Source organism: Fusarium subglutinans, assembly GCF_013396075.1.
Source record: "Fusarium subglutinans strain NRRL 66333 chromosome Unknown NRRL66333_c0000143, whole genome shotgun sequence".
NCBI lineage: Eukaryota > Fungi > Ascomycota > Sordariomycetes > Hypocreales > Nectriaceae > Fusarium > Fusarium subglutinans.
Window position 1 is genome coordinate 38,919 of NW_023502206.1, and position 27,972 is coordinate 66,890.

Sequence of the window (27,972 nt, forward strand, 5' to 3'; positions counted from 1 at the left end):
CGCATGTTTTATAACATGTGATGAAGGGCATATACTTCGTCTAAGACTAAAGCAAAAGACCTTCAAAGCCCGATATTGGGAGTTAGCGCTAACAAGATATACACACACGGTCACACTGGCTTGACGTTCTGATGCCGCTGCAGCTCCACGATAGTTGACGAGACAAGCTGGTTGGCGCGCAACGCCAATTGATTACAGTGAGTGAAGAGGCATCAACTTTGCTTTTTCTTTTACACACGCGCGTACACACTAACTAGAAGGTCTCGGCCAGCTCCTTAGGTACCTTGCTGTGCAGTATGCCGTTGGCGGTCGATCCCGATCCATTGAAGTAGCATTTGAGTGGCATTGTCGATAGACAGACAGGTACCTCTTCGCGAAAGGGATGAAGCATATGGTTTTTCAGTTCAGTACGTGAGTATCAAGCTACTGGGGGTTCTCTTTGTGTCACCCGCATGCGAAAGGCATACATTTAAATGTTTCGCCTGTCTGTGTATCAGAGGCCCTTGAAAGAACGGTATATCACGGACACAGTTCTCAAGGAGTCTCTCAACCCTCCAACTGGTAAATACCTACCTACCCTGCCTGCCTGCCTGCCCGCCTGTTTCTCCCTGTGTGGGTCTTTCTTGAGATGTGGCCAGGGAAGAACGAGAGCCCATGTCGACAAAAAGCAACATAAAAAGTGATGCAGAGTCACATCCTTACATCTTGTGCATATGGCAAAATAATCGGTTTACGGGACACTTGCAAGGAATACAGGATCCTAAGCCTTAAGCTGATTGAGTATCACGACTTGGCACATCAAGCGTAGCCTGTGGCCTTGGTATACCGCAGCGGGGCGGGGCGGAGCGGGGCGCAGAATCGCCATAACGGGGCGTATTCAAGTGCTGCAATTCCTTGATAACTTAGTAGCGACCACTCTCGGCAACGCGTGCATCAAGATCGCGGGATGCCTTCCTCATGCTGTGAGAGGACCTGAGAAATTACGAACAAACCCGAATCGTTCTTATCGGCCCCCACAGTACGGGCGAATGATGCTAGGCAATATAAAGCTGGGGGAAGATACCACATAGAACAGACATGGGTCAAGTTGTGGAGAATCCCTTCAACCAAAGCTATGATACTGGCCACCATTAGGTAGTCTACATAGGCAACTACTTTGGAACGGTTAGACTGGTATCCTAGGTATGGAATTTGCTCATATTGACGATATAGAGAGAGAGCGCTGAACGCGGCTATTTATATATGATCTGTGTATGTTTCCAACAGCATACCTCATCAGTAAATTCAATTGCCATTATTGGGTAAAGCTTGTGCCGCATTGATCAACAAGCCAGCCTTGATCCCTAAGGACCGGGTCATTGATGTCTCGCAGGTACCCAGACCACCAGGGCCCTACCTTTTTTTAGACTGGCTAAGACAGGAGCATATCGGTCAAGGGTATGCTGTTTGCTTATAGCCTACGGAGTATCAAGAACACATCTACATGAGGCCAGGGCTGGCCATGCCTTGGGTTTGCGGGGTTGACAGCTTTGAATTCCATGAGATGAGCACGGTGACGAATCGGCGAGATCTTGCAGGTTGTCAACTCATTGGTGCAGATGTCATGTGTAGATCTTCTTCCACTCGGCCAAGACCAACACCATCACCCATTTCTATGCTCTATGTATTCTCTTCCTTATACAATGTACAACGGATAGGACACTTTTTTCCATGTACATGACAAGCTAACAGACTTAGGCGTCATGAGACCATGGGGTTCGAACAAAGCACCAATGCTCTCCTCCCTATGTATTTAACTTTGTCAGGTCTATCGGCCTGGACCAACATGCTCGGCTGCTCGTTTTGGCAATCCGAGACTTGTCAAACCAAATTCTGTAAGCAATATTGTCACAATTGGCCTTTTTCAACGGGAATGTCTGCGCCTGCTAATGGCTCGCATAAATGGTCTACTCACTACTGTATGTTCCTCGTCTCCCTTTTTGTGGTTACCTCGGACCCGCAGAGCTGGCTATGAAGAGACCAACTCCTCCTGCGAATAATAGGCCTGATTCCAAGTCAGAAGACCCTGCAACCAATAAGTCGTCATGGTGGCTTTCTCGAAGGATCAATGGCCGGGGCTGAGAAAAAGAAATTTGGATCTTGAGATTGCATCTTGCATTACCAGCCAGCCTCCCAACACTTGGTCGAAGCTCTCCCTCAGCCGGCATAAACCGACATGGATATCTTCTCACTGCTTCAGCATTGAATATCGGGTTTACCCGATCACTCCGGTGCCTGTATGCAACCGCCGAACTACCGCTTTCATGACTGCGACTATACTTCTGTTACCTGCTACTGCAAGCCACCACATGTATCTGAACAGTTCATCCCTGGTCCGGTGGCATGCTGCAATCACACACCTGGTTCACTGAGGAGAGCTCTGGAGTATCCTAGAGGGAGACGGAATCAGTGCCAATGCCTCAGCGGCCATCATATCGTCAAAATCGAGCAGATTGATGGCGACAAAGAATACGGTGAAATCACAGCAAGCATCATAACCCTGAAAATTCTCCAGTGAAATTAGCCCTAGAGCTTCCCAAAGCTCTGGCTAAGTTTTCTCAACTATTGCTGAATGACATGGCGGCGTCGATGCCATTCGTCTAAGCGTATCCCATGTGACAGGTCGCCTCGCCACTTAGCAGAAATAATCCAAAGAGATAACACACAGAGAATCAGAAATGAACGATATATAGCTTGCCGGGAGACGCGTGGTGTATCGGTTAAGGCCGGTATCCAAGGTGATGTGAGATATACACCAGCCTGCAGCTCATTATGGCCTAATGGCTCACCTCAGTAGTATCTATCTGACATTCACATAAACCTCTGTATGATTGTAAATTGGGCCTGATGTTGAGGTGGCTCCGGGAAGTCAGGTTCTCAGCTCACAGGTCTTGTCGTGTTTCCATGAGACTATAATGTATCGGTTCCGTTGTTTTACATCACATTTTTTCCATGGTAAATGCGGTCAAAGACCCATGTTGAAGTAATCGTAATTATTTTGAAGTTCCAGTAACCTTGAAAAACGCCCTGTGTGATCCTGTTCCGTTTGGAAAGACACTATCCGTTTCCACACCTAGTATATTACCAGTATGATAACTCTTTCCTTTTCCCTCCGATCCTCAGAATAACCCTTTTGACAAATGTAAACTAAAATCAATGCAACGCTAGTAGAAGGCATGATGCGTAGAAACCCAATCCCATTTTGATTTTCCTGCTAGATGCAGCTTACAGAGCACCAATAACCTTGTCAAAGGCATTGATGAGAAGAGGAATGTGCTCCTCTTGGAAGATGAGCATAGGTCGGAGGCGGACAGTGTTCTTGCCGCACGTACCAATGTTCACACCGATATGGCGCATGGAGCGAACGAGACCAGCAGGGTCCTTGGTATCGAAAGCAATGAAAGTGCCCTGGTCTTTTCCACGAAGGTTCTGGATATGTTCAGGGTATTTGGCAGCAAGGCGCGCAAGCTCGGCATAGAGGTGAGTGCCCACGCGGGCCGTCTGCTCAACAAGCTTCTTGTCAAGGATCTCCTGAATGACAGCCTTGCACATGATGACACGGGCAGGGTCGCCGATCCAGGTGTTGAACTGACGGTAAGCCTTATCAGGAATGAGCATCTCATTGCCAAAGAAGTAGCCAGCAGTCTGTGCCTTCTTGGAGAAGGTAACCATGTCTGGAGGAGAGGTCAGGTTCCAGTGATCATGTCCCCAGAAGGAACCAGTGGCACCGAAGCCGGTCTGAACCTCGTCGGCAATGAGAACGGATCCGTGCTTCTTGGTAATGTCACGGAGACCCTGGAAGAAAGCCGGGGAGGCATGGTTGTCACCACCCTCGGACTGAATGGGCTCAACAATGAGACCGGCAACGGGGCAATGCCACGTGGTCATGATGCGCTCAACCTCTTCGAGGCATCGCTTCTCCTCGGCCGCGTTCTCCTCGACATGCTCCTCAAGAGGGTACTTGAGAGCAGGAAAGGGGGCCTGGGGCCAGTTGAAGCTAGGGATATCGAGCTTGTGGACAGCCTTAGAGCGTGTGGTGGAGAGGGAGCCGAAACCACGGCCGTGGAAAGAGTTCTTGAAACTCATGATGGCGAGCTCAGGAGAGCCAGGCTTGGAGTTCTCAAGACAAGAGTTGATCTCCTCCTCATTCCATTCAGCGTTGCCACGCTTGCGACGACTGTAGAGCATGAAAGCAGCCTTGTAAGCAAGCTCATTGGCCTCAGATCCAGACTGAGCAGTGAAGATGTAGCTGAGGCCCTTAGGGGCGACTTTCATGAGGCCGTTACGGAGGATATCGACCCATTGGTCGGAAGGAAAGTTGCCAATCGCAGGACGGTTGACGAGAGCGGAGATCATTTCGGGGGACTTGGCAGCCTCGATCAGAGTGTCGTTGTTGTATCCCACGGGGATGGAAGCAATCTGGGCGTAGACATCGAGGTACTTGTTGCCATCAACATCGACAATGCTTCGAAGTGTTAGTTGTATATTGCCATGTCCTTTTGGGAATAATCTTACTAGTTGTCATGAGACTTGTCGTAGTCGACAACGAAGTGGACGGCACGGGCGTCGAAAATGGCATCCAGACGCTTGGAGCTAGCCTTGGATACAGGGCCAGGAATCTCCGTGCGAACGGGGGACTCAACGAAGGAAGGCATTGCGAAGCTTGCAAAGATCTCTGAATGAAGTGGAAATTTCCTCTGGATATCCTGTGTTTGTGAGAGAGGAGAGTGAGATAGGATGTCCTGGAGAAATTGGAATTGAGGTTCGAAGCTGGGGGAGGAGCTATTATAGCATTTGGCAACGGTATCGGAGGTGGCACTGATAAGTTACCAAACATGGTCAAAAAAGTTCATGGAGGGCCTCGATATGCCCACCCCTGCCAATTGAAAGGTATTGACTGCGGCTCGTGGACACAATGCGCAGAGTTGGGGAGATATCGTGGGGCCGGAGTCGAGAGGCCGGCCGGCACAGAGCCGGAGAGGAGAGGAGAGGAGAGGGATGTCTCACGGGACCTGACCTTGGACGCCACCGCTTCACCTTGAATTTTGTAGCGGAGGTCATGGCGGATTTGATCCTATGCTTGTTCGGCGCGGAAAGAATACTGCCATCTCGGGTGCTATTACTGCTACAGAGTTCCTCTGTCAATTAATGAGAAACATTACGTCTTTGTTCACTGGCATCGAACTTTTAATATGGTTCTCGCGACAGTTAAAAGCATCGAAATCAAAAGGATCACTACCCCAACATTTAGCAAAAGTCTTCCCCGGACATCAATTTCTCGGTGACGGGACCGGGGATACCACACGTTTGCCTTACATAAAAAAAATCTACGTTCTACCTAAGCAAGGTGAGTTGAACAGTCAAAGCGCCTGAAGCTTCCCATTCTTTACTGGTGCCTCTGGGGTTTTTAGTTCATCGGCTCCCAAGGCCCCCACACCGGTTCTCATATTCTCGGTTCCGAAGGCTAGGAGGAGAGCGTGGAGTTACGCTCAAGTGCATCCCGTGACAATCTTTCCCCGTTACCTCCCAGGCTCCTTCTCCGACTCAATACATGGACTTCTGCCACATTCTAAATCTCACGCCCTTCTCGGAATTGGGCTAACGACACCCTTGGTCTTGCCGCCTTCCATCAACTTTTTCCATCATAAACACCCTTCTACTCATCATACACACTCTGCCGGTCCGGTTCCCAATCGGTACCGTGTACTGAAAAACGGTTCGCAAGGCCGGATCACCAAGCATCAAAAGTTCACCGAAACAGGTCGCATTGCTATTGTAATATTCTGGTTCATCAAGATTTGTGGCTAGGAGGCCGGTCACTTCCGTGTTTTAGGACAAATTTGTTATTAATGTACAAGACAGGAAGCGTCCGGAAGCGATACGGAGGTCCGAGATGGTTGTAAGCAGAAACATCTACTACGTAAAGAAGGGATTTCATAGATAGGAATGGGCTCTCATCTAGTCTGCTATAAACTCTTCGCTGCCATCCAAAGTCTCAGCCGTGTTTAACATTCGTCTTCCCCATTGAACAAACGTGGTTCGCTAAAAAAGCATCATGGCAGCTCCAAAGGTGTGTCATATTTCCGCTCGCTCGCATTTCTCGTTTCTGCAACTTCTCTTCATGGCGAGGCTATGAAGTTATCAATACTAAACATATTGCTTTGCTGCAGCTTACCGATCCTACCCTCATCAAGAACGCATGTTACGTCAATGGTGAATGGGTAGCTGCAAAGTCTGGGAAGCACTTTGCTGTCGAAAGTAAGGACTCCTGCAAACCCCTGTGTCCGTGAAATCCGAGATCATTTACTAACGTTACCTACCTTCATGCAGACCCTTCAACCCTTGAAAAGATTGGGAATTGTCCCGAGTTCGACGCCAGTGACACTGAAGCCGCTATCGCCGCCGCCGATGTCGCATACAAGACATACCGTAAGACCCCGGCTCGCCAGCGGGCCCGGTACCTCCGCCGCTGGTATGATCTCATGATGGAGAACTCGGAGGACATTGCACGACTCATCACCCTTGAGAACGGCAAGCCTCTGGCAGATGGCAGGGCAGAGGCCAACTATGCAGCATCTTTCTTTGAATGGTTTTCAGAGGAGGCCTCCAGAATGTATGGTGAGACCATCGAGGCAACAAACCCATCATGTCGTCTATCCACCATCAAACAGCCTGTAGGTGTCTGTGGCCTCATTGCACCATGGAACTTCCCCGCTGCCATGATCACCCGAAAGGCCGGGCCTGCGCTCGCTGCTGGCTGTACTGTTGTCATTAAAGCTCCCGCCGAGGCTCCTCTGACAGCTCTTGCTCTGGCTGAGCTGGCGCATCGTGCTGGAATTCCTGCCGGCGTTGTCAACGTTATCACAGCCTTGGATAACACTGCTGAAGTGGGCAAAGTCTTGACTACACATCCTAAGGTCAAGAAGGTCTCTTTCACGGGATCAACTGGCGTGGGCAGACTCCTTATGAACCAATCGTCTTCGACAATCAAGAAATTGTCCTTTGAATTAGGCGGAAACGCTCCTTTCATCGTTTTTGAAGATGCGGACCTTGATAAGGCTGTTAAGGGTGTGATCGCTTGCAAATTCCGCAACTCGGGTCAAACTTGCGTTTGCGCCAACCGAATTCTGGTGCACCGCAGTATCTATGACAAGTTTGTTCAAATGGTCCTCGATGTTGTCAAGACCTTCATTGTTGGTGACGGCTTTGGTGAGAAGACAACCCATGGTCCTCTCATCCATGGCCGTGCCGTAGCCAAGGCTGCTGAGCATGTTGAAGATGCTCTTTCCAAGGGGGCCAAGCTTGTTCACGGTGGCGAGCGTCTACCACACCTCGGCCCTAACTACTTTGACCTCACAATGTTAACTGGTATGAAGCCTGGCATGAAGATCTGTAGCGAAGAGACTTTCGGTCCTGTTGCCGCTTTCTTTGCATTCGACAACGAGGACGAAGCTATTGAGCTTGCGAACGACAGTGATGTTGGTCTTGGAGGATATTTCTTCAGCAACAATGTGAACCGATGTTATCGTGTGGCTGAAGCCTTAGAGGTTGGTATGGTTGGTGTAAATTGCGGTAAGTTTCCCAAGCATCAGAATATTGCATATCGCTGACAGCAAACCCCAGGTGTCCTGAGCGACCCTGCCGCTCCTTTTGGTGGCATTAAGCAGAGTGGGTTTGGAAGAGAAGGAAGTAAGTATGGTATCGACGAGTTTACAATCACCAAGATGGTTATGACAAACATTGATCCATAAGTTTTGGTGGAGTTGAGACATGGATTAGGATGGCTATAGACAAAACAATACCCACTGGACGATTATAGAGACGGAGTGCTAGAACATTTAGGTGAACAGAATTGCTATACTGATAGACCAGCGGATTTCACGTGTATGTGGAGAGCACTATTCTAAGCGATCATAACAGACGTCCAGACCCTTGACCTGCAGGCCGCCTCATCTTGACTAAATGGGGGATGCATCGGTGTGACATAAAGACCCTAAGGCTAAGGTCCGTCTAGATACCTAACTAGGATGTAGTGAAGTGCCACCGTTTGTATTGCAGTAGTTATGATAAATACGGCACGTAGCTCATCAACATTTGGCAGATATGCCGCTTTGTAGATACTATCAGTAGGCATGAGGTTGCCTATCAGGGCAATTCAGTAAAAGACTCGAGGCGTTTCGTTACCAAATCGTTTATTGATTGTCATAGTCCATTTTTTTAACAACACTCCTCTATAGTCAATACTGACTTTATGAGGCTATCGCCACAATCAAAAAGCCGCTTTGGCGACGGGTCTATGGTGTTCATTGTTTCCCAGCGGGACCCGCTCCGCTGCAAATACAGGGTTAGTAGTTATTTGAGATCTTGGATCGGGCTGTTCGCGTTCGGCATTTGAACGGGCACGATGCAATGGCCGGAGACAGTGATTAGGTATTCTAAATCCCCGGTCCGGTCCGGTCATATCTCGTCTTCTTTTGAAGATACCTATGAAACAGAGCAGATAATGATGAAATGGCAGAATGTGGGGAAGCGGGCAGAGATGTCTCTCTTGTAAGACGTATCGACCGGGAACAAATGCCGGCCCCACATGTGTACAGGTACTCCAACAGTTCATGACGATAAGCAGGGCAGATGGTAGGATGGCAGATGTTCAAAAACATGCCCTTATTATTATTATTATATTCATCACTGTAGTTCTCAGAATATTCACATAGGCTCCAAGGGGAGTTATGTCATCTTAATCAATGAGGGATAGCATACTCTCAGCGGTACCTGTTACCCTACCTAGGGTAGGCTATATTGCACTACTACCTGCGTGGTTGAGGATTAAGTAGTATCGTTTGTATGGAAGATCATGTCCGGTAATAAGACATTGGAGGCGGGAGATGCGTGGTAGCTGAATTCTGTACGTAAAAGGGCAAAGGTGTGTCCAACCGAACCACATTGCCTACCTTGCAGCTTCTAGTAGTGGCTAACTCCGGAGGTTACTTCGAACTGGCCGAAACCTGAAGTTACCTATCCAACCTAGCCACCGGAACCGAGATCTCGGCTCCAACAGCCATTGACCCATTAGTTAGGTCATCTGATTCTGGGTTCCACGGATTACATACCGGGCCGTATTAGCGAGTCTTTACTCCGTATATAAACTCGTTTTCAGGAACTTTATATCATTCACGATTGATGATGACTAAATCTCAGACTTGGACTATTTCTCTATATGTTTCTATAGGGTACTTGGGGAATTAGCTGTTCTTATAAGGCACTGGCGTTGTGTAGGCTGTAGCATTAGGTTGTTCTTGTATCGGCAGTTTTGGCTTCTGTGTTTCATTGTTATTGACATTAAAATACATGATTTTAGGCATATGTCTTGCAGCCTATGATACTCTGGACGTTATTCGGGTAGGCGATAGAGGGATCAGCTAGTTCTCATCTAGTCAACCTATTATTCAAGAGGGGCGCCACTTTCTTGATACCATGATCTGATCCCAATAACACAATTTCGAAATTATGTTAATGATATAGAATTTACTGCAACCATTTCCAAGTCTTGTGTAGGACAGCTACCGAAACCTGGACAATCAAGGCCATTTGAAACCAGCCTACACTTACCACTGGGTTTTTAGAGACACATGCAGATAGAACTTAGTCTGTTTTTGCCAATCCCTCTGCCCAGTAATATGTTCACGGCTATGATCTATCACTGAGAAGGCGTCTAGATAAGATAATGTAGAGATCATATCGATACAATAAGCTTCATAACCTCATTTGTATGCCTCCCATCCCAGATTCAGTCACCAGTGGCATGCTTACTTAGATTCGTCTTTGGCCAGCAGGTTTTCCACTCTCTTGACCTTGTCCTCCGCCGTTTGTTTCTTGTCCGTTCTATGATAAGATCATGATTAGCATGCAGCCACACAAGATACCAGGGAAATAATGCTTATGAAGGGCGGTTGAACTTACCGACTACCAACCCTCATAGACGACTGAATCCTGACTACACCACGGCGGTGCACAACAGCATGTGCTTTTCCTACAGCCGCCATTACCTCGTTCCACGATCCCTCTAAAGAGAACTTGTTAGCTTTATGCACCTGGAGCTGTGAAGAGTGCTGCAGTAAGTAAAGCATAATATTGGTGCAGGCCAGAAATAACGCACCCACGGTGGTGCCAGCAGAGTGAAGAGTATACTTCAATCCACTCGCCTTGAGGACCTTTTGAACCTCAGCAATATCTTCGGCAACGGATACAGTTCCAGTTCCGATCTTTTCGTTGTCAGTATTAGAATATCTGCATTCCCAATGCTTCGAGGGACAGAAACCAAAACTCACGGGAAGAAGGCAAAAGTCGACATAGCACGACTCCGGCGTAGCAATACTTTCGTAATCCATAGTCAAAATCCGAGGTTCCAGTTTGAGTGGTATGAAATATGATCAAGAGTGAGGGTGGGAAAAAAACAAGAGGAATAGATTGATGGTGTTCTAGGCTTCTGGGTCTTGGACTTGGTCTAAACCTCTGCTAATTGGCTGACATGACGTTGCAATCATCAACGACTTCATGATGTTGAAAACGCTGATAATGTTGCTGACGAGGGGCACAGCGGTGCCTTATTCATGAAATACGTATCGTCATTCCCAGAGCAATTTTCAGTCAATATGACATCTTTATACATTTCTATTGAGAGTCGATCATCAAGGTAAATGCATATCGTCTGTCTAACAGGCCCATCTTATGTCACCATATCGCTTCAAAGCTATCGACCAATCCTCCCTGTCCCTAGTCGTAATTCAATCTATGAAGATGCAAGCTTGCTATCCCAAACGCCTCGCTGTATGCCCATGTGTCCGAACCGAATTAAACGGCAGGTATTATTCAAACCTGTGTAAATAATGTCGAGAGAAGAGTAAAGACAAAGAAATCGCGCTTGAATGCTGAAATGTATTCAAGTCTTGGGAAACTTTTTTTATACCAACAGCACTGCGGCAGCGACGAAGGCAGTCAGGGCTACCATCCCGACTTGTCTGTCAGTGGTGCTGCCGATCGACTCATCCGAGACCTCCTCACGCCCAGTGGCGTTAGAGATACCGTTCATAGTGTCTGTCGCTGCGAGAACCTGACCCTTCTCGAAGAAGTCTACCAGCACAAAGTTGGGCACAGCACCCCACTCCTGTCGGCATTCCCGAAGATGCTTGCCCAATTGGCCGTCCTCGCTGGTACCATCACTGTTGACAGTATCGATGTTCTCAGTGTCAGGGAGAAAAAAGTCACTGTTGTCTGAAAGACTCTGATACTTGAAGTGATTGACGAGACCCATGTAGTTACTAGCCATGGCTGTAGCACCATCCTTAATCTTAGAGGGGCGGTCGACAGTGCAGTTAAAGCCGGTGAGAGAGGGAACCTCAAACGCTGTCTCAAAGACATAGTCGAACTCTGGCATCAGGTAGGGATACTGGGTCGAAGCATCAATGTTGGTGACGAAAGTTACGAGGCGTGTGCTGTTATCGATCATGGACTTGAGAGTAGGCCACTCGCTGGTCGGTTCCTGGATAGCGGGTGTGTAAGCCAGCTCAGCAATGCCGGAACCGTTAATGGCCTGGCCAAACTCATCAGGTTTGGCATCGTCGGAGTTGACAAGCAAGAGAGTGACAACCTCATTCTTGTTCGCCTTCATCCACACGTTGATTTTGGTCAACCAGTCCTCCAGTGGGCCAGCGTCGAGAATGCCACAGGAAGTGTGACAAAGGCGGAGGGTGTTGTTTTCCTTGTGTACCTGGGCCTGAAGCAGACGAAGACCAGCATCGAGAGCATCCGTGGCGTTGAAGTTCTGGTTACCTGCGGCGGCGAGTCCGTTGTTGCCATCGCGTAGAAAAGAGCTTCCGTGAGCCCCCATGTGTGTGATGTTGTTATAACTGCGGCTGCAGAGGTCCGGAGAGTTGTTGCATGCCGTTGAAGAGCTTGACCCTGACCCTGACCCTGAATTTGATTGTGGGAGAGCGTAGACGGTGGACGTAGCAGCGAGAACTCCGGCCACGACGGAGAGAAGTGAGGACTGGAGCATGTCGGTTGGTATCTGATATATGTCGGTCTTATCGAGAATGTATGTGTTTGACGAGGCAGAAGAAAAATATGATGAGGATGCAAAAGATAGACAGGAAGTAAGAAACAAATCTAAAGAAGGACATATGAGGTTAATAAACTATGAAACAAAGAAAACAATATTTGCCATGAGTAAGTATGTATGTCATGAGGTAGGCTGTAGGTCCCCGTAGGCATAGGGGATGAGAATAGTTGCTGTCCGTGCTTTCAAGCTGACGTCGCCCCGGTCCAATTTTCTTTATTTTTTGTTCGAGGTTGGAGTTGGTGGCGGCTCACTGAGAGCCATGAGAGCGAACCAGAAGAGGCCCTGGATATCCACTGGATACCCACTACCTGGAACACTGGAGTGATCGCCAAACGACCGAAAAGCCAAGACGTTGAAGGTTGGGGCTGAGGTCGGGTCAGGTCTCGAGTGGTCGATGCTGCGCCCCTTGAGACGTCAGCAGTGCATATGCCCTAGAGGTGTTGTGTTACACTTCAAACGCCAGCGAGACAAGTTAAGAATAGGTTAACGTCGTAAACAGAGTTGAAATCTGTTTAAGATACAGTTTGAGATTGTATCTGTCGAGCAAATCCTAGGTATGTTTTCTAAAAGCATAAAGCATAAATAAGGCATTTACTGTATCCGTAAATCGATGTTACTTCACGCTCGATACACGTCATGTGGTTGGCCAGTGTTATGTATCATACGGACAGCCGCAGATCAACATGAACCACGTTTATCCATCCATCCCACCATCCAAGGCTCCAACCACCACTGTTTACGATGCTACTGAGCGAGCAGCCACACATCAAACGTGTAATGACTTATTCCAAGATGCCAAGAAAATATACTGTACCTTACACTGCGGGAGCCGACACGTTGTCTCGGGTGCAGTCGTTTGCCCCTCCACATTCCGGACATTTGAGCTCGCCTCGCCGCGAGCGAGATTGGATCTCGTTTGTCTAATTCTCTCTCGTATCTAATATTAACTCCTTTTGACTCGACGAACTGGATTTTCTCAGGTATGACCCGAAAGCTGTGACACCATCGAACTACAGAATCACATCTAACCTCAGCTTCTGATGCATACCACGATAACTAGCCAGTCACTGTGAAGGAGAAGGTGGCGGCGGCTGGGAGGCTGAGCAGACAACATTTTTGAGGGGCATGGTCTATTTTTATCTGTTTCATGCCATTAGTTTAGCTTCCGCGGGCGGCGACCTACATTAACGTGGCGGCTCAAAATGTTGTCCAAGCATGACGGACCTCACTTCTCAACGTTTCAAACACGATGGCATGGTGGTTGGTTTATATGTAGGCATACGGCCATGGCGATCAACCGCGCTTCCTTCACTTAGCTAAGATATACTTCAATAACCCATTGGTGCATATTCAGTAACATTTTTCTTACATCCTACGTAGGTAGCCATTAACAAAGTAAGGTGGGGGCCCCTCGCAAGACTGCATATATCTTATAGCGAGCAAGTTCTTGTCCTTGAACACTCTTGCTTACTCAGGATCACCGTATTCTTCTTTCTTGTCGACAGAAGCCGCAGCTTCAATCTCTTTCAACTGCTGTTTCCCCTCCTCTGTTGTAGCGTCAATGATTTCTTCTTCCAGGCTCAAAATGTTGGCCTATCAAGTGATTCGTTAGCTTGTGAATTGTAATCTTGTCGACAAGAGTTGGCAACTTACCTCGCCAAAGAGACCCACGAGTTCCTCAGCCTCGTCAATCTTCATTTCACCCAGCACTTTGTTCACTTCGTCCAAGTTGCCCGTCTCCAAGGCCTTGCGCATCTCAGGCTTGAAACTTTCGAAGATCTTCCGCGCTTCCTGCTCTTCAGGGTCCTCGCTGTCCGCTGAAGGAACCTTGATGTTGATGACTGTACCAGGCTCCACGGCATGTAGCTGAATTTGCTCGACACCTTCGGCTTGCCCTTCTTTGGCTCGCTCGGCTAAGATCTCCCTTGAACGTGTTCGAATCTTCATATATGTGTCTTGCACATCCTTATAAAATACGTCCTGTGCTTGGTGCCCCTTGGTTGTGATGCGTTTAAAGAAAAGCCCTACACCATCCTTGCCAAGAGCTCTGCAGTATTGTAGGAGCAGAGCCTGATGCACTAATTGTCGCGACAACTCATCCTTGTTCTCCAGAGCAGCATCAAAAGCCTGAACCAGAAGGCCATCTGTCTCCCTCTCAACCAGCAACTGAGGATTCTGAGACAGGAACTGGAGACTAGCTGCATAGTCATTGGCCTTGATGGTGCCAAATTTCTTTCCAGCCGGGGAAGATTCGATATCGCTGTCATCGTCCACCTTGACGTCTTGGTTTCCGGACGCCGAACTGGAGGAGGTTTCAGCGAAACTAGGATTCAGAAGCTCTACCTGTGTAGAGTCTTTCTTCTCTTCTGGCTTTGACTTGGCGACATGTGAGCTATCAAAACCTGTGTGAATGCCCTCACTTGTGATCTTTCGGCCTTCCTCCTTCTGCAACTCCTCCAACTTAAATACTAGCTGTTTCTGCAGGTCCATTACCTTATCCTCGTGTGACTGAATCTCAGAAATCATAGCTTCGTATCTGTTTTCCGGTTTCTTCTCATCCAAAGCCTTATTGACTTGGTCCAGGAGCGTTGCCATCATCTTAGTGTATGATGGCTGTTCCTTCTCCTGGGCATGAACACCCTCCGGCGGTGAAGGCGGCTTGTCATCTTTTGGATTTCCGGCTGATTCCATTACGGCTTGAAAGGCAACTTCAGCTGGGTTCCTGGTGACAGCCTCGGAGGCATGGGCTCGCAGCGATGCCAGAAGTCCAGAAATTCGCTTCAGCAATCCATCGTTGACCACACGCTCATACTTGTAGGTCTCGATTTGCAACTTTCGGTGCTGTCTCTCCTGATGAATCTGATTCTGCTTCGCGCGGATGAACGATCGCTTGTCGACATTAGGATGCACTTCAATGTCGGAGTCGTCACTGAGTTCCAGTGCGTCCTACCAAGACTGTCAGGGACGGGATCAAGCAAACAGGTTCCAAAACTTACCCATTTACTATAATCGACCGGCATGTTGTAGACTTTGATATGTATAAGTCACCGTCTTATCAGGGGTGTCGTGAGAGGAGTCTAGTAAGGAGTGCTGGTGTTGAATAAGGCCGCAGGAATGGAAGTTTCTGGACCTTACTTTAGAGCTCTACCATGATAGCGGGGTGACTATGAGCAACCCCACTAGTGTGGTTGTGGCGGACTGTGGCTGTTGTTTATACCAGCCACAACATGGAGAACGAAAGTGGACGAGGTACTGAGTCCCACACCGAACGAAGAATCGTAACATGGATACTAAGTAAGTTCTCATTGCCACAATAGTGAAAACAGACAACAAATAGTATCCTTAGCAATTATTCCACAAGCAAAAGTACGCCTTCGCTAAATGAACGATCTAGGCTATTGTACACATCAACATTGACGGGGTTCAATACCATATTCTAGTAGACCACCGTTTCGTCCAAAATTCGTCAATCGAATGCTTCACCGTGTTTTCAGCAAGCCTGAGAAGTCGGCCTATTGCCTACGACATCGTCTTCATGAAGTCATCCAGGTCGAAACTCTCCTCATACTGCTTGTTATCCCAAAGATCCCCCAAATCATCCAGCCATGCCTTCTTGCCTGGTACACGCACATCACCTGTCTCGATATCGACCATATCCTCTTCTCTTCCTTCGATGTTATTCTTCTCCTTATCAGCTAAGAGGTTTGGTGCGGCGTCTCCAACATTGAATAGATCAAGAATCTGATCTGTGTCCATCGTTGAGAGGCCAGCGTTCTGTTGATTTACGACCGTTGATGCGACATCAATCTTGAAACGTTGGAGGTTCAGGATTTTCTCCTCGAGAGTTCCACGTGTGATTAGGCGGTACACGTTTACCACTTTCTTTTGACCGATACGATGGGCTCGATCCATAGCCTGGAGATCTTTCTGGGGGTTCCAATCGTGCTCCACGAAGATGACAGTATCGGCTCCTGTCAAATTCAGCCCAAGACCTCCCACGCTCGTTGTTAACAAAAGCACGTCATACGACGGGTCGCTGTTAAACTTGTTGACGATATCCTGTCTCTTGTTGGCTTCGACTGAGCCGTCAAGTCGTAGGTGAGATACTGAGGGCAATAACTCCTTCAATACCTTGTTTTGCACCATATCGAGCATCTCCTTCATTTGACAGAAGATCAACGCGCGGTGGGGCTTAATAGGTTGGTAAAGGGGATCATTCGAATCATTGCCTTCAACGCCAATGCCGCAATCCACCAGTAGATCTCTCAGGGCGGTCAATTTGGGTGCGTGCTGGGCATCCTCAATGGAGGTTCCTTGCTTGGCGAGAATCTTCTGCGTCTCGTCGTAAAGAGTGCTTCCTGGTTTCATTACCATGGCAGGTGAGTTGCACAACTTTCGCATATACTGTAGCGCCTGGAAAATATGTTGCTTGGCTTCTTTATCTTCACGACCCGCTTCGGCCTGAATCTTCTTGCCCTGTTTCTTCGTGAAGTCCTCGAATAGTTTTTGCTGTAGGTCGCTCAGGTCACAATAGTAGTTCTGCAAGATCTTTGGCGGAAGATCGTTCAAAACCTCCTCTTTGAGGCGTCGCAGCAGGAATGGAAGCACCTGTTTGTGGAGTGCTTCAATCGCCAAGGCACCCGCTTCCTGTTCCTTTGATGATGCCTTGCTAAATCGACTTGCTGCTATAGGTTTCGCAAAGCGATCCAGAAAGACCTTTTCAGCACCCAAGAATCCAGGCATCAAAAAGTCAAACAGAGACCAAAGCTCTAAGACATTATTCTGAATAGGGGTGCCGGTGAGGATAAGACGATGATTACTTGCCAACCTCTTGACTGCCTGGGTGATCTTGGCTTTAGGGTTCTTGATCAGATGGCCTTCGTCGAGCACTACATAGTTCCAACTATGTTTATTGAGAACTTCTGAGTCATTGCGGCAGACATCGTAGGATGTGACTACAATGTCAGTCTCGCCAAGTCTGGTTTTCATAGCCTTTCTCTCCGCTGGTGGTCCAACGTAGGCAGTCACACTCAAGAATGGTGCATAGGTCTTGATTTCTTGTTGCCAGTGACCTGAAAGGGTAGGTGGGCAGACAATTAGTGACGGCAGCTTGCGGACATCCGATGCCTGTGTCTTAGCAAACTCTTCGGCACGCTGATGATGATCACTGGCTACGATACAGAGGGTCTGTAGAGTCTTGCCTAGACCCATATCGTCACAAAGAATACCATGAAGGTGGTATTTATTGAGGAAATTGAGCCAGTTGACGCCTTCTTGTTGATACGACCGTAGCTCAGCCTTGATGGCAACCGGAATCTGGAATTGCTCTACCTTCTTTGGATCTAGCAGTTGAGCAATGAAGGTTCTCTCGCGGTCCCGTCCTTTCAGCAATTCCTGGGATAATCCGGGCGGGTCAGGAATTCCAGCTTCAAGAGGAACAAGTTTGACCAACGTGGCAAAAGATGTTGTTGCGATGAGGCGAATCTCGTTGTCAGAATCGCTCATTCGTCCTAAAACTGGCACAATCAAAAAGATGACGTATGGTAAAATAGCATCTCCCATAACAGCAATCAGATGGTAGATAGCTTCGATTGCTCCTTGTCGGAAATTGAGGTCAACTGGGTTGTTGATCGATGGGAGAACCTTCTCAACAAGTGCAGTCATACCGTCCACGGTCATGACACTGCAGATTGTGGCCATACACTTAGCAGCCATGTACCGGAAGACTGAAAGTTCCGAGTGCAAAGCTTTTATGACGAGAGGCATCATTTGCATGATGAAAGGTTGCAAGGCCTTATCCAGAGTTGGAGTCATGGTGCGAATGACAGACATGGCGTCAACAATCTCTTGCCCAAACGTCTGTTCGGGATCCTTAGCCTCTCCCGGCAGAGTGTCAGGCGAGAAAGCTCGAACAAGAGGATCTTCCATGAATGTGCGGAGGCTGGGGACAGTTTCTAGTAGGCTGGCGCCATAAGTTCTGGAGAGAATTTCGAGGGCTTCTTTTGCACCTCGTCTGGTAATGCGAGCAGCCTTAGCTTCGCGGGCCCATTTAGCAGCATCTGGGTGATCGACACGGTCCTCTTCCTTCTGCATGGACAGAACACAATCAGTCTTACTGGCATGAACTGGAAATTCAGGAGTCTCTGCAACTTCGACACAAGAGAACTTGACCAGGTTGGATACCACTTTATCGGCTGGTCCCTTTCTACCCTTTTCAGTGAAGAGCTGCACGAGTCTCGCAATTGTGTCAGCAGATCGAATTTGAAGTTGCTGGTTCTCTTCCGTTTTGACAGAGTCCATGATGCCCTTGATCAATGGGCTGGGTTTCTTTGGGAGTACTTTCATGCCAACCATTGCACACGCTGCTGCTGCCTTGACGCGGACATCACGAGCTGCCTTGACAGCTTTGGCTTCTTCAATAGCCAAGATGGTCATATCACGAGCGTCGGACAGCTGTTGGCTCGCTATCAGACGTTGACCGGGAGGCATGGCCTTCTTTAATTTCTCGTAGTCATCGCCGATACATTTCTCTGCAGTGGCAATGGAAAAGGCACTCGGGCCAGCTTCTGCTTCTCCTTGGACAACGACAGGCAGTGTCGGAAGTTTGCTGTGCGAAACCTTACCATGGTCTCTGAACAGATGAATGAGCTGCTGGCATTGGGTCCTGACTCGCTGGATGTAGTTGACAAGATCCCTGTATGCCACTGGACGTTCTGAATCAATAATGCGTTGCAAGTTCTCGAGGTAACGAGGAGAATCGCCCAACTGTTGGCTGTTCATAGCAAATTCGTCGATGATCACGCATGCTGTCATCTGGCTGGATGAAAATGCTGACCCTAGGCCAGGGATTAACAATGCATCATAATCGTCAAGGCTTGCGACAGGGACTCGAGACATGATGAAGCCCATTGCCTTGGCAGCTGAAACACGAGAGCGAATCAGCACATCCATGCCAACGAGATCCACGTCGCCTTGCATCATGTGGCCATCAACATCATGCGTAAGGCTGGTTGCAGGGGTATCGTCGATCTTCGTAGATTTCCGGCGACGCTTGGGAGCACGATCAGACCCATCAGGAGATGACGGCTTGCGCGGTGTGTGCTGAGTAACTCCGGGCATGGTATACGTGCCACCCGATGGTTTTTGGAAGAGTGAGGCGTTCACTGGGATCGGGTTTCTCGAAACGCCGATAGGGTGTAGAGTCAGTTGCATCATAGAATCGATGTGAGCAGTGAATTCGTCTGCAAGAACAGCAGGTTTGCTGGCTAGGCTCTCAACCAGAGACGTCCACAGGTCCAAAGACATGTTAAGGGCGTCTCTATCTCTTTCAACGAGAATATTTTGAAAGATCAATCGGAGAATTCTGCCGTTGAGCCAGCCCTGCGAGGTCTCTGCGTCAAGTTTTGCGAAAGTCGATAATGCTTTCAGCACAGCCACCCTCACCGACGTGATGGTGTGTCGTAAAAAGGGGTAGAGTCTAGGGACAAGCAGGGTAAAAGAACGTTCTTCATCTTGAGCGGCCGATGCCTTCATTGCTTCAAGTACCTCAGGGAAACCACATAGAGTCGCGAGCAGATCCATGATTCGTCCAGTACTGGCGCTCAGGTCATCACCAAGATTTGAGAGACTTTCCCAGATTATGTTGACAAGTCCCTCGAGTTGTGTGGGCCGCAAAGTGACAAACTCCTTCGCCATGGGGATGAGCGTAGCGGCACTGACAGAACGGACATCGTCGTCCATATCACCCAGGCCTTTCATCACAGTCTTTATTATGCCATCAATCATGTCGCTGTCCTGAAGGAGGAGGTCTTTCCTGACAGCGACGACATATCTCAGGCCAATCATCCCACCATGGCACACTGACCAAACTGGCCTATCAAGCTTGAGATCTTCTTGCATAACCATTCTGTAGAGAATTTTGAAGGTGCTGTAAACAGAGGCCGATGGTAGATGTTTCAGAACGGATCCGAGAGACTGTCCAATTGTTTCCCGAATAGGTGCCACAGATGTATCAGAGCTGTAGTCAGTGAAGCGATCAAGCATTAGTACACAGCACAGCCGGCAGGCCATGTCATCAAGCCATTTCTGATTGAGGACATCATTCTCCTGCCTTGTCTTGTTGCGTAGCTTCCCTGCACCTCCACCATGTACTCGGATAACTTCACGAAGGCCCATGGCAGCTCCGTGTCGGGTTTCCCAAGAAGGGTCAAACAAGTCCACTTTGAGGAAGTCGCATAACCGATCATATGGCCACTCGGCGCCCTCCATAGTCTCCTCCGCTTCCAGCTCGGATTTTATGGGTATCACTGGTCCTTTGAACTCGCTCACAACCTTAGTGTCCTCATCAACATCGGCAGGACGATCGAGATTGAAGTAGTCGTTGACTTTGCTGTTCTTCTTGGTGTCTCCATCTGGCATGGTTGTGTCGTCGCCCAGATTATCGGATCCAGATGTCATTGAGCGCCTGACAGAAAGATCTCCGAATCCTCCCTTGCCTTGGGATGCTTTCATTGCCTCTCTTTTACGTTTTCGTTTTAATACATTGAGCTGTCGAGAACTCAGTTGGGATTCTTCAGGCGCTTGTGATTGAGCACCAGATCCGTCAGGACGAGCATGTCCGTTCCCGTTTGTGGTGTCCATTGGGGTCATGGGCGCAGTAAGGTTGTCGCCACCTGTGTATGCGATTTCGTCATCTTCATACTTCCTTCCAAGTAGCCCTAATCGCCCATTGAGAGTCTTCTTTTGATGTGTCAGTCGCGCTTGCGGATCAAGCGCTGCTAGACCATATTCGATGCCACCGCCACGCAGTAGTTCTTTGCCGTATTTAAGAATCATCTCAACATTGAGAGACTCCAATTTGAAGAACCCATCATCAGAAGGGAGCTGTTTGACATCATCTTCCTCCTCTTTCTTGACATGTCCGTTTTCGGGTACATGCTCCTCTTTCTTCTCTTCCTCGGGCGCGTCTTCGGAATTCGGGTCGTAAATAGGGGCATGCTCTACAATTTTTCCAATAGCAGAAGCTGCGGTTCTCCTTGTCTCCCATTCTTTGTGCCTCAGATAAGGGACGACACGGGAGAGGAGATTGAATAATTCATCAGGGTGTTGCTTTTGCCAATCAGCAAGTTGATTAACAGCAGTATCACGGATGAGTCTCGTACTACCCGTTTCGAGGATACTACAGTTATGTCAGTTCCAATCTCATATGACAGAAGAAACAGCGCTTTAGACGACACATATCCGAGATTTCATAAACCCGGGGGTCTGTTAGGATTTAGATTAATCAAGCACACTTACGTGACTAATCTGTCAAGTCTGGATGGAGCGTCAGTACATGAGAACCATATGGATATGATGTTTAGAAAAACTTACCTCGAAGCCATTGTGTGTATTAGTTGGTTGTGATATTAAGCGCGTGTCATGGCATCTCGGTCGCTATACCACGGTTGTCAGTTTTGCGCACTTTCAAGGAGTCGAGCCTTCTACGGAAACCAATGATATGAAGACTGTGTTAATATAGATAGTACCCGGCGTGGCGGAATCGTGTAGCGCGACGCGACGGATGCAGTGGGTCGTCGGGTATGAGATGCATGCATCCGGCAGACGAGACCGAAGGAAGATATGAGAACTTGGTTCAAGAAGCGTCACTCTCGACTTCGTTCGAGTGATAATGATTCTGAGAAGATAACAGAAAGACTTTGAAGGAGTGCACCCGACTTGGTGTGAAATATTGGCAAACAAGCGGGGGAAATCAACTGTGCATGACGCAGTGTGGGGGGCATAGCAAAGTATCATAATATATACCATAGTAGGTCGAAGGGGAATCATAACGATCGAAGAAGAGAAAAGTTAAAAGTGAGAGGTATTGGACCACTTACCGTTTGAATTGGTGGTAAAAGGGTTATTCGGCGTCAAGCCTTGAGAGCTAAAGCACACCACCTTGATTCAGTTTGTAAAACTCAGTTAAGCTGTCAATACCAGTTGTTGCTTACCGAAGGTCCCAGCCAAAGCGAACTTGTAGTTAAAAAACCCAGTCCCCTGTCTACACTGCATGCAGCATCGGCACTTAAAAGTCAGATTAGAGTGGATGTGGTGATGTTATGCAGAGGAATATGCTGCAATGAGACGTAGCCGATCAGTCGTGACGATGGTCGGCAGTTTTAAGTCTTCAAATGGCTCTGGTTGGCCGGGCTGCAGGCGCTTGGAAAGGCTGGGGTTGTTGGTGTAAGTTCCAGATGACTTGTATTGGATTGGATGGCCAAGTGTCCGCTCGCTGTATATAACGGCAATCAATAGGGGAAATCAGCCGGGGTCAAGGGATGATTGAAAATTAAAGTGGGTGCAGCTTGAATTTGTTGTCGTACTGCAAGTTGCGATTGCCCGAGTAGGCAGGAGTGGTGCTTTTCCTTGGTTGCTGCTACCGCTTGCGCAAGCTGCTGTGGTTCCGGGTGGCCAGCTGGGAAAATCGGGGTGGAGGGCAGGCCGGGTCTTCTATAAGTGAGTGCTTGTATTTTTATACACGCGGCGCGGCTTTGAGGAGCACGGCCAACGGTTTCTTTCGTTGCGCTCGCTTAATTTCCCTCTTGCCTGCTAGCGTCATCATTGAGCCCCTGCTCTTTTCTTGTCTCTTGATGCCTTTGGCCAACTTCAGCCCAGTCTACCCACTTAGAGCCCATCTCGACTGGCTGGCCCACTTAAGGTGTGGCCCATCCGCGCTAAGGACAATAAGACAGCACCAGCCTCATGGCGATCCTTTGCAGTCATGTAGAGGATGACATTGAGAAGGTCATCCTGCGGTTTAATAGTTAATCCGGAGTTATCTCTTGAAAAGGCTCCATATTGGTGACGGTATTTTACTTACCCTATACAGCTTATGGGCATAGTAATGTGATAAATGGAGCCTATCCGATTGCTGTGTTATTTCGAAGTTAGTATGGATGAAACTTCTTATAGTAATTATTTCTATTATACTTGCGAATTATGTTTATTTGTAAAGTGTATACAATATTATAGCTTAGTAAAATCTATAAGATCCAGCCTGTGACAAGCCAAGCCAGTAAACCTTTACTACCTACCTTAGTTGCGAAACTAGATAAATATATACTAAAATTGGCAGCACTGAGATATTGAACCCTGTGCCGCTGTTTGGCAAAGGGCGCTTCAAGTTGCTATAGCTTAGTTATGTACTTAATCTTATGTATCCGTAACTACTCTGTAACTAGTAGGTAAGGCACTAAGTTGTCATTTTCCACGTCGAAAGTCACAAAATGATGCAGATCGCTGACAAGGATAGCTTAGGTAGATGACCAAAGCTCTAAAGAAACAAGGAAGATGAGATAAAGCCAGCCTGGTTACGGAGTACGGAGTGGATAAGGTAGGTGCAGTTGGTATGTACTGAGCTCAGTAGACAGCACAGACCACCGAGAGCACCTCAGAACAGAAAGAAAGAAAGAACTGCCTGGAAAGCCAGGCAGAAACGGCGTTCTAGCTTAACGACGCGCCAATGCCAACCACTTTGATCGCGGTCTAGATTCCAACGACGCGTCAAATCGCATCAAAGTGGCACGCATTCCTACAGGTCGCATACTTTGTCAAGACTGCACAGTCCATTGCAGTAAAGCCGTCTTTGACTTTTCGCATGTCGCGCAGGAGCGCCCGCGCAGATAAACATGTATATCAAGCAAATCATCATCCAGGGCTTTAAAAGGTATGTGCATTGGCATCATTGCTACCCTCGCATTCATCCAACAGTCCGGTTCATTGCTAATACTGCCATAGCTACAAGGACCAGACTGTAATCGAACCGTTCTCCCCAAAGACCAATGTAATTGTCGGTCGCAATGGCTCTGGAAAAAGCAACTTCTTCGCCGCTATTCGCTTCGTTTTGAGCGATGCGTATACACAAATGAGTCGCGAGGAGCGGCAAGGCCTCCTCCACGAGGGCTCAGGCTCAGCCGTTATGTCGGCATACGTGGAGATCATATTCGACAACAGCGACGACCGATTTCCAACTGGCAACAAAGAGGTTATTCTTCGCCGCACAATCGGCTTGAAGAAGGACGAATACTCTGTCGATCGAAAGGTTGTCACTAAGGCCGATGTCATGAATCTGCTTGAAGCGGCCGGATTTTCACGATCAAACCCCTACTACATCGTCCCTCAGGGACGAGTCACCGCCTTGACCAACATGAAAGAGTCCGATAGGCTGAACTTGCTAAAAGAAGTGGCGGGAACACATGTGTACGAAACGCGTCGCGCAGAGTCACTCAAGATCATGAACGAGACCAACAACAAGAGAGAAAAGATCGATGAACTGCTGGAATACATCAAGGAAAGGCTTAGCGAACTCGAGGAAGAAAAGGAAGAACTCAGAGCGTTTCAGGACAAGGACAGGGAGAGACGGTGCCTCGAATATGCCTACTACCACAACATCCAGCTCGGGATTCAAGCAAACTTGGACGAACTTGATAACGCCCGGCAAGACGGAATTGATAGTTCTGATACCAACCGAACAGAGTACGCCGAGGGCGAGAAGGCGATATCAAGGCTTGATTCAGAAATACACAAGCTGCAGAGAGAAATGGAGCTTCTGCAGATCGAAAGGCGACAAGTCGAGGAAGATCGGCGCGACGGCGCGAAAGCCTTGGCCAAGGCTGAGATGAAGGTCAAGAACTTGAGAGAAGGCCAATCTGCACAGGAACAAGCCCGAGGACAACATGCAGCTGAACTTGAGTCCGTTCAAAATGAGATTGCATCCAAGGAGCAGCAGCTTTCAACCATTAATCCGGCCTATAACCAAAAAAAGCAGGAGGAAGACGAAATCCGACGACAACTTGATCATGCTGAAGCCACACGTAACCGCTTGTTTGCCAAACAGGGCCGAGGCTCGCAGTTCAGAAACAAGTCCGAGCGTGATGCATGGTTGAGGAAAGAGATACAAGAACTCGAACTAAACATAAGCACGCAAAAGGCCAACAAGATTGATGCAGACGAAGAAGTTGAAAGGGTCCAACAATCTATAGCACAGGCAGAGCAAGACGTTGCTGACTTGCGGAACCGTCTGGCCAACTTTCCCGACGAGAGAATAGCCCTCGAAGAGGAGGCTACCAAGGCCCGCGACATCATAGACAAGCTTAACGATGAACGAAAGCTTGTTCGTCGTGAGGATGACAAACTTAACTCACTTATAGCCAATGCTCGGCAGGAGAAGGAGACAGCTGAACGTGAGTTGGCTCACGCAATGGATGGATCGACTGCACGTGGTCTGGCGACGATCCGACGATTGAAGCAAGAGCGAGATATCCCCGGAGCATATGGGACATTGGCTGAGCTGCTTGAAGTTAGTGACGCTTACAGGCTTCCCGTTGAGCAGATTGCCGGCGCAAGTCTGTTTCACTATGTCGTGAACAACGCAGATACAGCCACTTATCTTGCAGACACCCTATACAGACAACAGGGAGGTCGAGTTACATTTATGCCTCTCGCCCAACTACGGCCCCGACAAATTAAGCTTCCCAGGTCTAATGATGCCGTACCTCTCTTAAGCAAGATCAATTATAACGAAGAGTACGAGAAGGCGTTCCAGCAGGTCTTTGGAAAAGCTGTCGTATGTCCAAACCTTACAGTAGCAAGCCAATATGCAAGAAGCCATGGCGTCGACGGCATCACTCCAGAAGGTGACACAACCAACAAGAGGGGTGCCATGACAGGCGGGTATATTGACCCTCGAAAGTCGCGCTTACATGCCGTGCAAGCCGTGAATAAGTGGAGGGATGAATATGAAAGGTTGTTAGCGCAATCTCGTGATATCCGAAAGCAGACAGAACTCAAGGATCAGGAGATCACAGCTGCGATGTCAGACCTGCAAAAGGCTAACGAAAGACTACGACAAGCTGTTCATGGGGTTGAGCCATTGAACCATGAACTGTTTAATAAGCTGAAGCATCTGAACAAAGAGCAGAGCCACCTCGAGGCCGCCAAGAAACGTCGAGATGCAGTCGAGAAGAACATGAACAGCTTCTTGGAGGATCTTGCCGCACATAAGGCCGAGCTAGGATCTGACTTTAAGAAAACCCTGACCGCTGCTGAAGAACGCCAGCTGGAGGAACTCGGGACAAGCACCCAGGAGCTCCAAAAGCAGTGGAATGAACTCAGCCGAGCCCGGCGTGATTTGGAAAGGCAAAAGCAACTTCTTGAAGTGGACCTTAGCCAAAACCTGCAGATGAAGCTTGACCAACTCAATAGCCAGGCTTTTGAAGACTCGACTGGATCCTCGGGTGGTGGACTGAAAGATGCCCAAAGGGAACTCAAGAAGGCGCAAAAAGCACAGAAAGCTGTTGAGGCAAGCCTCGAGGAACTTGAAACCAAAATGGATAATACGCAAGCGCGGCTCGAGGAACTGGCAAATGAGAAGGCTCAACTAGAGCAAGCGCTGAGTGAGATATCCGCGAGGATCGAGAAACAGCAGAAGAAGATGGATAAGAGTCTCCGAAAGAAAGCTGTTCTGTCAACACAAGCGGCCGAATGTGCACAGACTATTCGCGACCTAGGTGTGCTTCCCGAAGAAGCCTTCGACAAGTATGAAAACATGGACCCTAACCAGGTAAATTTTGTACCAATCAACCCCGATGAGAAGTGACTAACGTGTTGGCAGGTCTCAACCAAGATCAAGAAAGTGAATGAAGCACTGAAGAGGTATAAGCACGTGAACAAGAAAGCCTTCGAACAGTACAACAACTTCACGACTCAACAAGATCAGCTTATGAAACGTCGTAAAGAGTTGGATGACTCTCAGGAGTCAATTGAGGAACTCGTTGAGCATCTCGACCGCCGGAAAGACGAGGCAATTGAGCGGACGTTTAAACAGGTTTCCAAGGAATTCACAACTATCTTTGGCAAGTTGGTGCCCGCCGGCCATGGCCGCCTCCTCATTCAACGACGGGTGGATCGTCGTCAAGAACCCGCCGATGAATCAGACGGAGAGGCACGCGGTGTTGAAAACTACACTGGCGTTGGCATCAGTGTGTCATTCAACTCAAAACACCTCGATGAGCAGCAGAAGATCCAGCAACTCAGTGGTGGTCAGAAGAGTAAGACATATTAATTATTCCCTTTGAGTGTCCAGCTATTAACAGAAGCAGGTTTATGTGCCCTTTGCCTTATATTCGCCCTCCAGGCTACTGAGAGCAGCCCCATGGTGATTTTTGACGAGGTGGATGCCAATCTTGATGCCCAATATCGTACAGCTGTTGCGGCCCTCCTTGAGTCCATCTCTAAGGAAATTGGTACTCAGTTCATTTGCACCACGTTCCGACCTGAGATTGTGCATGTCGCCGACAGATGTTATGGTGTGACGTTCCGTGCCAAGACAAGTTCCATCGACTGTGTCAGCACGGAGCAGGCTCTTGAGTTCGTAGAGGGTCAAGCGAAGCCTACTTGAGAGGATGCAAATGGGGAACTGTAATCAAGGGGCTTGTAAAGACTATTATACCTGGGGACGATGGAATGGCGTTGGGCGGCTTAAGATTTATCCCTTATGCGATTACGATCAAGCTGAGACTTTCTGGGCTGTTGTTAGATGGAACGAAATTAGGCGTGAAGCCTTAACCAATCCCAACGAGACGACTCATAAGCTTCTTGAGTCCCAGGATCCCCCCCATATGAACATTTTCAGTGGCTGCATGAATGATGGATCGCTCTTTGACCTACTCTTATGGTAGGTATCCTGGCCTGACACAAGGTTATCGCAGCTTAGAACAAATGTGCAGGAAGAAACCCAAGTGACATGTTTTGACGTGTTGATTCTTGTGTACAGC

The 27,972-nt window shown here is 48.4% G+C and overlaps 6 protein-coding genes across 6 annotated transcripts; 2 read left to right on the forward strand and 4 right to left on the reverse strand.

The window, feature by feature from the left end:
* Positions 1 to 3,264: 3,264 nt before the first annotated feature.
* FSUBG_9348 (4-aminobutyrate aminotransferase) lies at positions 3,265 to 4,694 on the reverse strand (the record flags this gene model as incomplete). Its single annotated transcript, XM_036687851.1, has 2 exons — positions 3,265 to 4,504; positions 4,555 to 4,694. 2 exons carry the CDS (start codon positions 4,692 to 4,694, stop codon positions 3,265 to 3,267), a joined length of 1,380 nt encoding a protein of 459 aa, XP_036535146.1.
* Positions 4,695 to 6,094: 1,400 nt separating this feature from the next.
* Positions 6,095 to 7,790, forward strand: FSUBG_9349 (succinate-semialdehyde dehydrogenase; the record flags this gene model as incomplete). Its single annotated transcript, XM_036687852.1, has 4 exons — positions 6,095 to 6,109; positions 6,210 to 6,297; positions 6,370 to 7,611; positions 7,663 to 7,790. 4 exons carry the CDS (start codon positions 6,095 to 6,097, stop codon positions 7,788 to 7,790), a joined length of 1,473 nt encoding a protein of 490 aa, XP_036535147.1.
* A 3,209-nt stretch (positions 7,791 to 10,999) lies between these two features.
* On the reverse strand, positions 11,000 to 12,094 carry FSUBG_9350 (plc-like phosphodiesterase; the record flags this gene model as incomplete). Its single annotated transcript, XM_036687854.1, has 1 exon — positions 11,000 to 12,094. One exon carries the CDS (start codon positions 12,092 to 12,094, stop codon positions 11,000 to 11,002), a length of 1,095 nt encoding a protein of 364 aa, XP_036535148.1.
* A 1,530-nt stretch (positions 12,095 to 13,624) lies between these two features.
* On the reverse strand, positions 13,625 to 15,177 carry FSUBG_9351 (cell division cycle 37; the record flags this gene model as incomplete). Its single annotated transcript, XM_036687855.1, has 3 exons — positions 13,625 to 13,750; positions 13,811 to 15,103; positions 15,154 to 15,177. The coding sequence occupies 3 exons, from the start codon at positions 15,175 to 15,177 to the stop codon at positions 13,625 to 13,627; spliced, it is 1,443 nt and encodes a 480-aa protein (XP_036535149.1).
* Positions 15,178 to 15,676: 499 nt separating this feature from the next.
* On the reverse strand, positions 15,677 to 21,540 carry FSUBG_9352 (helicase mot1; the record flags this gene model as incomplete). The annotated part of the gene is made up of 3 exons (XM_036687856.1): positions 15,677 to 21,335; positions 21,455 to 21,472; positions 21,530 to 21,540. The coding sequence occupies 3 exons, from the start codon at positions 21,538 to 21,540 to the stop codon at positions 15,677 to 15,679; spliced, it is 5,688 nt and encodes a 1,895-aa protein (XP_036535150.1).
* A 2,286-nt stretch (positions 21,541 to 23,826) lies between these two features.
* FSUBG_9353 (structural maintenance-chromosome 3 (chondroitin sulfate proteoglycan 6)) lies at positions 23,827 to 27,596 on the forward strand (the record flags this gene model as incomplete). Its single annotated transcript, XM_036687857.1, has 4 exons — positions 23,827 to 23,864; positions 23,936 to 26,759; positions 26,811 to 27,246; positions 27,298 to 27,596. 4 exons carry the CDS (start codon positions 23,827 to 23,829, stop codon positions 27,594 to 27,596), a joined length of 3,597 nt encoding a protein of 1,198 aa, XP_036535151.1.
* Between the last annotated feature and the right edge of the window lie 376 nt (positions 27,597 to 27,972).